This window comes from Fukomys damarensis, unplaced genomic scaffold (assembly GCF_012274545.1).
Source record: "Fukomys damarensis isolate Sample0158 unplaced genomic scaffold, DMR_v1.0_HiC HiC_scaffold_19, whole genome shotgun sequence".
Taxonomy (NCBI): Eukaryota; Metazoa; Chordata; class Mammalia; order Rodentia; family Bathyergidae; genus Fukomys; species Fukomys damarensis.
In genome coordinates, this window is record NW_022900931.1 from 45,529,767 (window position 1) to 45,542,432 (window position 12,666).

A 12,666-nucleotide genomic window follows, 5' to 3' on the forward strand; every position below is an offset into this window, starting at 1 on the left:
TAACCAGAACTGGAGGTTAGAAGCCAAATACACTTTTCAGAGTGGTTCTACAGATTGAAGTGAAGTTTTGACTCTAATATTTTCCCTGAAGCCTTATCCTCTTTGAAATCTTTGGAGCAGATGGCAGAATGTGCAATTAGTTCTCTGAGAAAACAGCTGTAACTGCCTTTTATGACAGACAACTCCACTTCAGTAATGAAGGAAAACAGTATATACACATCTGTCTGGCTGTCTGACAGATTTGTAAGCAAATCTCTAGGAGGCTGGTGTTCTGGATGGCAGTTAGGCCTAGAAAGTACCACCTAGCCATTCTGCAAAGGAAGGACTTGGGGATCTGTAAATTTTGCCCTGCATAAAACTTGATGTTAGGAGTGATAAAATTCAGAGTGGATGTGCACTTTGAAGTGAAGTTTTGACTCTTACATTTTCTCTGACATTTTCCAAATTGAAGTCACTGGGAGGGGATTCAGATTGTGCAGTATCTTGTCAGAGAAAGCAGCTGGAACTTCCCCAGTGTGGCAGCCAACTACACTTCAGCAATGAAATAAACTTTTTACTAGTGTGCCATGCTTTCTGGGTGACTAATTTGTCAGTACATTTCACTGAAGTTTGTATGAATGGCAGTTTTCCTAGAATGTGCCATTACCTTCTGCTTGAAAGAAAGGCATTGAAAATCTGTCTACTATGTCCTAAATAGAACCTGAGGGGCTGCTCAGAGATCTGCTCTCCCTCCGGCCTTCTTGGGCCCATCTGCGGGACTCGGTAGCTGTGCCCTCCACTGCCTGCTGTACCTCAGCTCCAGCAAGGAAGGTAGCTACACCAGCACCCCTGAAAAACAACCCCCGCTCTCAGACCTCCTGATTGGGCCAGTCCTTGTACCCACTCTACAGAGGCATAGGTGGGCATAAAGGGTATTTTTCTGAGCTCTGAATTTTGAACATCTTTAAAGAAGGTGCAGGGGAAACCTGTAATAGAACTGTGAGGAGTTCAACCCTGCAGGTCGGGAAACTCAATCTGGCCCTTGCAGACTGAGGTCAGTCTGAGTTGCGGGGATCTGCCATTGGCCAGTTGAGATCAGGGGACTTGGTTCTGCACATGGCTGTGCACATAGTATATTATGACAGCAGAGATATAGTCTGAAAGAAGTCCTTCAAATTCATTTTCTTTCTTTTCTTCATTCCACTCTGCAAATTCTTTCTTTTTTTCTGTCTTCTTTCTCCAACTCAGTCTCTTGCTCCAACATATTATCCCTCATTTCTCTGTCTGTTCCTGCTCCTGCCGTAACTCAGACTTCTTCTTTTATAATTTTTTATTTTTTCTTTTTGTTCTTTTCTTGTGTCATTTTAACTCACTCATGGGTCAATAGTTTCAAGGGAAAGTGAGCCCCTATTACTGCTAAGGGAATATATTCTTGTCCTTATTCTTGCACTCTGTCTATCCCTTTTGAATTTAATGGTTTCTTAAAGATTGTAGGGTCATTCTATGTCCTCTGGCTTCACTTGAAATCTTCTCCAATTCTTTAATTTATCTACTCCTCTCATCCTAACTCTGTTTAAGCCCCCATCCTAAATGGTAAAGATGCTATATTGAAAAGTGTATTCACTGCAAACATATTTTGGGCCACTTCTTGATTTTAATTTAATTCACATGGTTTAAAGGTGATAGTTTAATGACTGCCACAAGTGCTCAATTTGCAAGCTGTGCTTGATCCTATTGGGCTACTGAATGTATCAATTGGGATAAAGGATTGATTGTGATTGATTTAATGACTTGTTTGCTCCAATATTATGAAAATGAGAATGTCTATGAGTCATTAGAGACTCATAACTAAAGCACAATGATATCAGGAAGATTTAAGTAATACCCCAGAAATTAAATCAAGGACAACACAACAACAGAAATGAAAATGAGAAAACACTTAAGCAAGACATAAGGACAGACTTCCAGTTCACCAATGGCAAACAGTAGGGCAAATGAGGATGAAAAGTCTGATAGTGAATCAGCAGGACACCCTCAACCCATAGTACAGGAAGTAACAAAACAGATTAATCAAGCTCTAGAAAAACTCAAAACAGATATAATTTCCCAGATAACCATAGAAATGGTGAGCAAAATGGAAGTTGTAATTTGAGACTTGGAAACAGAAACTGACCAAAAAAATAGATGACCTCAGGACCATGATAGAAGTCATGAAGGCCTAACATAAGAAAGAAATGGATACAATGAATGCCCAACACAGGAAAGGAATGAAATCCATAAAACAGATTCAAACAGATATAAAGGAGATTAAAAACACTATTGAATGTGTATGCAACAGAATAAAAGAATGCGAAGATAGAATCTCAGATGTAGAAGATAGGATTGCAGTCAGTGACTGTGAAAAGAAAGGTCTCTTAAAAACAGTAAGGGATCATGAGAAATCAATCCAACAACTCCTAGATGGTGCAAAGAAGAATAACATAAGACTGATAGGAATGGAATCCATGGAGTAGCAGGAGAAAATACAAATGACTTAGAAAAGCTGTTCACAGAATTAATGCCAGAAAACTTCCCAAACAGAAGGGAAGAATTACACATACAGATAAGTGAGGCATATAGGACTCAAACTAGCCACGATAAAAAAAAAAAAAATCTACACCTAGACATATAATAATCAAGATCCCAGAAACCCAACAGAAGAACAAAATACCACAAGCAGTAAGAGAAAAGAAACAAATCACATGCAAAGAAAAGCCCATCAGAATCACAGCAGACTTTTCAACACAAACCCTCAGATGAAGGAGATGAAGGAGAGCCTGGAGTGAGGTATTTCAAGCCCTAAAAGAAAACAACCTCCAACATAAACAGATGTATCCTGCAAAAGTCTCTTTCAAAGTAGATGGAGAAATAAGATACTTCCATGACAAAGAACAACTGAGAAACCTCATGAATACCAAACCAGCACTAAAAGGAATTCTAAACAATATCCTAGAAAAAGACAATAAAGGTCACAACACCCTGAGGACAAACAGACCAAATCAAATAGCAAAGGCAGGAAACTAAAAGGAGAGGACAAAAATTTAAAAAGTCAACAAAAGGACAATAACATGACAATAACAAGTCAGTACATATCAGTCATAACCATCAATGTCAATGGCCTCAATTCACCAATCAAGCGAAATAGACTAGCAGAATCAATTAAGAAACAAAACCCAACAATATGTTGTATAAAAGAAACACAACTAGTGCAAAAAGAAGCCCATAAACTGAAAGTGAAAGGATGGAAAACAATTCTCCACGTGACACGAGCCCAGAAAAAAGCAGGGGTAGCAATCTTATTCTCAGACAAAGCAAATTTCAAACCAAAACTCATTAAGAGAGACAAAGATGGCCACTACATCCTTGCAAAGGGAATAATTCAAGAGGAAGAGAAGACAATCATAAGCATATATGCACCAAATATAATGCCCCCAACTATATAAAAGTAATATTAAGAAACATGAAACCCCAAATAAGCACTAATACAATTGTAGTGGGGATCTAAATACCCCACTTTCACAGCCAGACAGATCATGTAAGCAGAAAATGAACAACAAAACACTAGAACTGAACCAAGCTTTTGAATGCATGGACTTAATACATGTCTATAGAGTGTTCCACCCCACAAAATCAGAATATACATTCTATTCAGCTGCACATGGATCATTCTCCAAGACAGATCACATACTGGCTCACAGAACAGGTTTGAAAAAAATGCAAAAGAATTGAAGTTATTCCCTGTATATTATCAAATCATAGTGCAATCAAGCTGAAGATCACTAGCACAAGAAACCATAGGAACTTCAAAAACACATGGAAATTGAACAACTCTCTCCTGAACCATTGATGGATCACAGAAGAAATTAAAGAAGAAGTCAGACAGTTTTTACAAGTAAATGAAAATGCCAATACACGGATCTATGGAACACAATGAAAGCAGTTCTACACAGCACTGAATGCCCACAATAGGAAAACAGAGAGAGCTCAAATAGACAACCTAATGATGAATTTTAGACTCCTAGAAAAACAAGAGCAAGAAAAACCCAAAGCTCAAACAAGAGAGGAAATTATAAAGATTAGAGCAGAAATCAATGCAATGGAAACCAAGAAAATGATACAAAAATAAATGAATCGAAGAGTTGATTTTTTGAAAGAATAAATAAAATCCATAAATCCTTAGCTAACCTTATCAAAAAAAGGAAAGAAAAGGCTCAGAAATCCATAGGATAGTAAATACCTACTTTGAGAACCTGTACTCTAAAAAAAATGGAAAACACAGAAAAAATGGACAGATTCCCAGATACTTACAGATTACCAAGGTTGTACTCAGAAGATAAAAGTATTTTAAACACCCCAATTACAATCAGTGCAACTGAAAATGTAATTAAAAATTTACCAACAAAGAAAAGCCCAGGTACCAATAAATTCACTGATGAATTTTACAAGATATTTAGAGAAGAACTACTGCCATTACTCTTCAAACTTTTCAAGGAAATTGAAAGGGAATCAATACTTCCAAATTCATTCCTGGAAGCAAGTATCACTTTGATTCCCAAACCAGGGAAAGACACAACTAAAAAAAAGAAATGCAGACCAATCTCCTTAATGAATATAGATGCAAAAATCCTTAATAAGACACTAGCAAACAGAATACAGAGGATCGTCAAGAAGATCATATATCCTGACCAAGTTAGATTTATTCCAGGGATGCAAGGATGGTTCAACATACATAAGTAAATAAATGTAATACACTATTTTAAAAGAGTCAAGGACAAAAACTATGTGATTCTCTCGATAGATGCAGAAAAAGCATTTGACAAAATTCTACACCATTCATGGTAAAACCCTGCAAAAAAATTGGAATAGATGGTCTATACATCAACTTAATAAAGGCTATCTATGAAACACCAACATCCAACATCATATTAAATAGACAAAAACTGAAAACTTTCACATTTAAATCAGGAACAAGACAAGGATGCCCCCTATCACCACTCCTCTTTCATACAGTTCTGGAAACATTAGGCATAGCAATTAGACAAGAGAAGGAAATGAAAGCAATAAATATAGGAAAGGAAAAAGTTAAACTGTCTTTATTTGCTGACGTTATGATAGTCTACATTGAAGACCCAAAAAACTCTACCAAAAGACTTCTAGACTTAATTGACACTTTTAGCAGAGTAGCTGGATACAAAGTCAACACCCAAAAATCAATAGCCTTCTTGTACACAAATAACAGAGTCACTGAGAGAGAAATTAGGGAAACAATTCCGTTCACAATAGCATCCAAAAAAAATGAAGTATTTAGGAATCAATCTAACAAAAGAAACAAAAGACCTCTACAGTGAAAACTGCAGCACTCTGAAAAAAACAGATCAAAGAGGATATAAGAAAATGGAAAGATATCCCCTGCTCCTGGGTAGGAAGAATCAACATAGTGAAAATGGCCATACTACCAAAATTGCTATACAGATTCAATGCAATGCCAATTGAAATTCCAACTCTGTATTTCACAGAACTAGAAAAAATAATCCAAAAATTCATTTGGAACCAAAAGAGATCTAGAATAGCAAAAGCCATCCTAGGCAACAGACACATGACAACGGGTAAAACAATTCCCAATTTCAAACTATACTACAAAGCCACTGTGATAAAAACAGCATGGTACTGGCAAAGAAACAGATCTGAGGATCAGTGAATAGATTGGAAGACACAAAAACAACTCCAGATGTACTCAGCTACCTCATCTTTGAAAAAGGAGCTGACCATCCCCACTGGAGGAAGAATGGCCTCTTTAATAAATGGTGTTGGAAAAACTGGATGTCAATCTGTCAAAGATTAAAACTAGACACTTATCTTTCACCATGCCTTAAACTAAAATCCAAGTGGAATGAAGATCTAAATATTAAAACAGAAACACTAAACTTGCTGGAAGATAAGTTAGGCAGAACTCTTGAAGACATTGGTATAGGAAAAGATTTTATGAACAAATCCTCAGTAGCACGGGAACTAGCAGAAAGAATCAACAACTGGGATCTCATCTTATTAAAAAGCTTCTGGGGCCAGGGATTTAGCTCAGTGGTTCAGTGGCCTGCCTTGCAAGTGCAAGGACCCGAGTTCAATCCCTGGTACCAAAAAAAAAAAAAAAAAAAAAAAAAAAAAAAAAAAAAGCTTCTGCACTGCAAAAGAAACCATCAACAGAACTAAGAGACAACCTACAATATGGGAAAAAATTTTTACGAGCTGCTCCTCAGACAAAGGACTATTATCTAGAATGTATAAATATTTCAAAATAATCAGCCCCCCTAATATAAAGACCAAATTCATAAATGGGCATCTGAAATGAACAGACATTTCTCAAAGAAGTAATAACAGCAAATAAATGTATGAAAAAAAGTTCCACATCACTGGTCTTTCAAGAGATGCAGATGAAAACAACACTGAGATTCCACCTCACCCCTCACAAAGAATGGCTGCTATCAAGAAATCAAACAGTAGCAAATGTTGGTGGGGTTGTAAGGATTAAGGAACCCTTCTCCATTGTTGGTGAGAATGCAGACTGGTGCAACCACTATGGTAATCAATACAGAGATACCTCAAAGAGCTGGGACTAGAGGTTCCATTTGACCCAGCCATCCCTCTGCTTTGTATCTTTCCAAAATAATTATACCAGAGTGATATATTCACACCCATGTTTATAGCAGCACAGTTTGTAATAGCTAAAACTGGGAAACAGCCCATTTGCCCATCAGTTGGAGACTGGATAAAGAAGGTGTAGTTTTTCTATAAAATGGAATACTACTCAGCCATAAAGAGTGAGAAATTAAAGCCATTCATAGGAAAATGGATACATATTGAGGACATACTCCTAAGTGAAATAAATAAGTCACACGTGTGTAAATACCAAATAATTTATCTGGTGTGAATAAACTGTAATAGTACATAAGACCCTTAATGAGACAACTGACATTGTGAATTTGGAAGAAACGGGCTAAATGTGTAGGGAAAGTGGGAAGAGTAGGGGAAAGGTAATAAGGGAAAAAATATGAGAAAATGAAAAAAATGGAAGTAAAGTGTTTTTAAATGGGGAGGCGAGCAGGGAGTGAAGGGAGGGCAGGGACAAGGGGGGTAAAATGAGATCCAAGACCACCTATCATGTAAAGGTACAAGATCCCAATAATGAATGTAACTGTATTGTATACATAAAATGTACCAATAAACTCAATTTTTAAAAAAGGAACATAAAGTAAATTCTAATAGGACTTCACTTTTGACCTATGAGTTAAAAAGGTAAGCATGGGGGCTTTGTTTGTTTGTTTGTTTGTTGTTGTTTTTGTATCTGGGATTGAACTTGGGACCTTGCCCTTGCAAGGCAGGTGTGGTACCACTGGGTTAATCCTTGGCTCTGGATTACTTTTTTATGAATGCATTTTAGTGATAAAACTGTCTGAAAGATACATTCTCAGCCCTTTTTAGTGGAGACAAGTTACTGCTAAATTACCCAGGCCAGGTTCCAATCTGTGATTCTTCTGCCACAGCTCCTAGAGTGCCAGGATTTCAGGCTCACAACACACCTAGAATCAGCCCACAGACAACTCTAATCCCATGTGTACCCTAGCGCCCATTCTCCTCCTCCCACCCTCTGCCAGTCATACAGGCAGTTATTACTCAGGATCTTGCACTGCAGCATCTGACCAGGACTTTTTGGCATCATGATTCTCAAACAGCAAAATAAAATCTTCATTCATTCATTCATATGTTTATTGCATTAACTCCTCAGTTAATACCCATGAGTAGAGGAAGCACAAAGATAATTACTCCACTTTACAGAGGAAGAACCTGAGATCCACAGCAGGCTGCTTCCAGGGTGACAGCGGGTGACTCGAGTGCAAGCCAGCTCTACCTGCAGCTTGCCCTGGCTCTCCTAAGACAGCAGAAGGGTGTGGGGCTGCATACTGCATTTTCTCCTATACAATACTTATCTTTATAAAAAAAAAAATCTTCAACAACAAAACTAGAGAAACTCTAAGCAAAAAAATCTATATATACCTTAAACTATAGAGAAATTGTATTTATGTATTGACTTAGTTACTTTGCTTTTCTCAGTGCTGAGACAAAGATACCCAACACCCAAAATTAAAGGGGGAAAAGTCTGTTTAGCTCAGTTTGTAGAGGCTTCAGTATATAATTGGCTGGCTCCAAGGCAGGGTGACACTTGGCAAAGGGGCAAAATTTCATGGAGGACTGAAGGTAGCAAGCAACAAGAGTCCTTAACAGCTTCTTCCTGCCTCTATCTTTTTTTTGGGGGGGTACTGGGGACCAAACTCGGGATCTTGTGCTTTTGAGGCAGGTGGTGTAACCACTGAGCTAAATTCCCAGCCCCTGCCCCTTATATTTTATCCAGACTACTTCCAAAGGGTAGCAATCACACCCTTTATCTTAGTGCCCTCAGGCCTATGTCTGCACCATGAGTCAATCACACACTCTGCATTCAGGCACCTCTAAAAAAGCACCACCTATAACTGCATGAGGCTTTGGGAGGACATCTATACCCAAGCCATAACATATACTATTTTCCCCTTTTATATATATTCATTCAAACTTTTACTGACTTTATCATATTCAAATGTTATGTTGGTTTTATGTTAAAATTATTGAGGTATTTTAGCTTTTTATTTCATAGCAAATGAGGCTTGGGATGTAAACATTTTAAGATTCATAAAGAGTGTGTTTTTACATGTGCTTAGCTGACACATGTAAATTAAATGACCCATTCTCTTCCATTATTCTGTAGTGTACTTTTCACAGTACCAATATCCAATCAGTACTTAAATTAGAATTTTACTGTAACTTAATTTGAGTACATAATGTTTTGCTGCAAGTTTATAGCTATTAAAATATGATCAAGAAAATAAGTTGATCACTAATTAACAAATCTTCAAATGGTGTTAAGGGCGAATGGTGTTCACTTGAACTAACCCTAAATCAATAAAAGATAATTTTAAAGTGACAAAAATAATTTGAGTAATCCAAACACATATATTTTTGTTCCTGAGATTAAGTACATGGACATCTATATTAGGATGGTTTGGATTCTAACAATCTTGTTAGGATCATAGATGTGGCACAGGAAGAAGAAAACAAAGCAAACAAAACAAAACAAAAACAACAACAAAAAAAAAACTAAGGAAAATGTTGTTCACAAGGAAAGGAATAATGCTAAGACTGTCACTCAGAAAATGGATCATCCTCTTGCTGGAGCCAGAGCTGTAGGAGGTCTACAGTGTGCCTGTATCACAATATTCAATTTGTCCTTTTTCACAGAGTCTAGCTTGGGGTCCAGTTGGTAAAACAATATAAACAGGTGTTCTCTTGGACTAGTCACTTTGGTGTGACACCCATTCTAGAGAATATCTAATTGCTATTTTTACCCATTGTGGTGGATTAACTATTAGTCAACTTGGAATGCCCAATAAAACTGAACCAGCATGGCCTGGGCATGGAAGATCCACCTAATGATTTTTGCCAATGGCATAGAGAACTGGAAGGGAAGACTGTATGTTGTTGATTTTCTTGGAGGTTTGTAATGCGTGGTTTTCCTGCAGCGAACGGCTGATCTCTCATCAAAGGAGGAGCTCAGGTCCTCCCTCAAGTGTCACTAGGAATGGCTGCTGTTCATCAGGGCTGTTCTGATCTTTGCCATGAGTGTCACTTCCTGGCTCCAGTGCAGGTCTTCAGCCTAGTGGCACAAATCCTTCACCCCTCCAGCACAGGCTTTCCAGTTTCCACCGCTGGACTTAGGACCTTCCCAATGCAGATCCCTGTTATGGACAAGGATGAGACATAAACAAGCATGAGACATTGCCATGGGCTCTAGGTCACTGGCTGATCTCACAAGGGACATTGCCTTGGACTCTAGGCTTTCAGCTGGACTTGTGTGGGAAAATGCTGGGATCTAGGCCCTCAGCTGGATTCTATGGGTATCCAGTGTGTAATTAGATCTCTTGCACCTCTCTTCATTTGACTTTTTGGGTAACTAGTACAAAATAATCCTATAGGGCCGGGATTTAGCTTAGTGGTGCTGCCACCTACCTCACAAGAACAAGGTCCTGAGTACATTTTCTATTACCAGTTGTCATCATCATCATCCTCATCCTAATCCTTTAAGTTATAGGCCCAACCTATTTCCTTGCTGACCCTAACAAAATTGGTACTAGAGAAATGGGGTCATTGCTGTGACACTACCTGGCCATGCAGCTAAAGAGACTTTGGAACTGGCTTATGGGAAGGAGAAGTTAGGAAAGATTCAGAGATGCCAGCTGAAGAAGTAAAACTGGAATCCCTTACGGCTGTTCTGGATGGGAGATTCTAGTCAGAAATCAAAAGACCAGGCTTCGGAGGTTTCTTCTGGGAGGAAAGACTTCATTGGCTGTTGGACTCCAGATGATGTTTGTTACGGCTTGGAAGAAAGTTTGTCTGCATTTTGCTTGTGTCTAGAGACTTTGCCTGAGCTTAAGGGTGGTGGGCTAATTACTTTGGCAGGAGAAATTTCAAGGCAGGCTAATGTCAAGGCCATAGCACGGATGCTATTAGGGGATTTTAGCCAGATCTATGTTGAGAATCAAGAGCAAAAAGCCCAGCAGAATGATTTAAAACATTTTGAGTTTGGCAGAAAGGAAGTTCTAGTAAAGCTGTGGACTGCAAATATAGAGCAGAGATCTTGATTGCTGAGAAGGGACAGAATACAAAAGATAGCCCAAGGGCATAAGAAATAGCAGGACACCAACTTTGCAGCCTCAAAATTGCAAAAGTGAAAGACTTTGCTTTGAAAAGAAAATCCTGGAGTACCATGTTTCAAAATGGCAGCAGCCTAGAGAATTTGTTTCTCAGAATTGGATTCAGTGTTCAATAATCACACTCAACCCCTACAGCCAAGAGAGGAAGACTAGCTACTGTTCCAGCTGGCAGCAGACCTTGGCATCATCCACATGGTGCTGATTTAAGGTGTGTGCAGAAGGGAAGAGTTGTGGGGTCAGGAAGGCTTCCACCCAGATTTCAGAAGGCCTAAGGGGTCAGATAGTGTGCCCCTAGAGGGCAGTGTTCAAAGCTGTGAGTGAACACTAAAATGCAGTTGAGACCCCAGAAGTTTGGAGAAGACAGGTACTGGACTGTCTGTGGAAAACTGCAAGAAAGGAGCAGAACCAGCCCAAGAGAGAAGCCATGGGTATTACAATCATCTGTAATGCTATAAGGGCAAAGCCACTCTAGCTCTTTAAAGTTCACAACTTACCGTGGACTCCGGGATGCTGGAAGTGGAACTGTGGAATTAATGTTTGCCCTGTTAATTTGGGATTTGCTTTGGCCCCATTTCTTTGTATCTCCCTACCTGTAACCTTTGGAATGAAAATGTCTATCTGATGATGTTGGATGTCGGAAGTGTTTAACTTTCCTTTCATTTGCACAGAGGCTTGTAACCAAGTTTGCCTTAAATCTCAGAGCAGACTTTGGACTTGGACTTTTAAGCAGCAGTGGAATTGTCAGGACTTTCACTTTTAGAGATGGACTAAATTCCTTTTGCATAAAGGGAATGTGCATGACTCTTTAGGGGGTCAGGGGCAGAATGTAATGCCTTGTGTTTACATGTTCCCTCAAAGCCTCATACAAATGAGGTGGGGCTTTCTTTTTTCAAGAGGGGGCTGAAACTGGAATGTGTGATGCTGATATTAATGGTATGTGATTACTAAACCATTATACAAGGGTGATTAGCTAGCACCTAATCCCCGTAATCTGGAAGGGGTAAAGAGGTAAGAAAGATGCTGTTAAGGCCCCTCTTGTTGTTCTGCTATCTTCTACTACCATGAACTGTTGCCCCTCTACCACCCTGCCTTGGATCCAACCAGTTATAGACTGAAACCTCTATAAACTGTAAGCCAAATGAACCTTTCCCCCCTGTAAATTTAGGTGTCAGATATTTTCTCTCAGCAATGAGAAAAAAGTAACACACCCATATTTTTATCAGCAGTACATACACCTGCACACATGAACAGTCTTAGAGATAATACTTAAGGGGAGTAAAAGAGACCACAGCTAAATTTTACTAAAAGCCTGTTATCATCCAGGTCAATTCAAAGTCAAATGTCCATGAATGCACAGAAGGTTACTTGATGGTCATGAGGGTGTCACATCAGCTCTGGAGATCTGATTTTTGAGTGGTGACCCTAACATGCTTTTCCAGTTCCAGTAAGTATTGGTAAAATTTTTCAGCAGTGTTTTCATCTATGTCCAGCTAGAAAAGAAGCAAAAACAGTGATGACTAGAAAGAAAAAACAAAACAAACAGCATGTGTATAAAAGGAAGGCACTCTACATATTAAGAAAAAGGAAAAAAAAAAAAAAAGAGAGAGGCCAAGAGAAAAGGTCTCTGGTGGCTGCCATATGGGGACTTTCAGGAAACTCTTACAAACCTAAGGACATATTAATTCTTCTGCAAGCTCTAGCACTTACCAAACCCACACTTACATTAAATGGTACAACTGAAAGATCTGAGTGTTGCTATCTATCCTGACTCCTATGAACCTAGTAACAGAAGACACTGAGCAACTGTGAAAGCAAAGCACTGAAGAGGCAAATTGAGTCTTGAATTTCCAAT

The 12,666-nt window shown here is 38.8% G+C and overlaps 1 protein-coding gene across 5 annotated transcripts in view; it reads right to left on the bottom strand.

The window, feature by feature from the left end:
* Positions 1-8,412: 8,412 nt before the first annotated feature.
* Positions 8,413-12,666, bottom strand: part of Hsd17b7 (hydroxysteroid 17-beta dehydrogenase 7) — a 41,608-nt gene continuing 37,354 nt past the window's right edge. For 3 of the 5 annotated variants that reach the window (XM_019205594.2, XM_019205593.2, XM_019205592.2), the window contains one exon: positions 11,755-12,304. In XM_019205594.2, coding sequence (XP_019061139.1) covers positions 12,203-12,304 — 102 coding nt within the window. In that variant the 3' untranslated portion in view covers positions 11,755-12,202. Of the gene's footprint in view, positions 9,840-11,754; positions 12,305-12,666 lie in introns of those variants that run through there. The other 2 variants (XM_010611277.3, XM_033765682.1) reach the window with 2 other exon arrangements.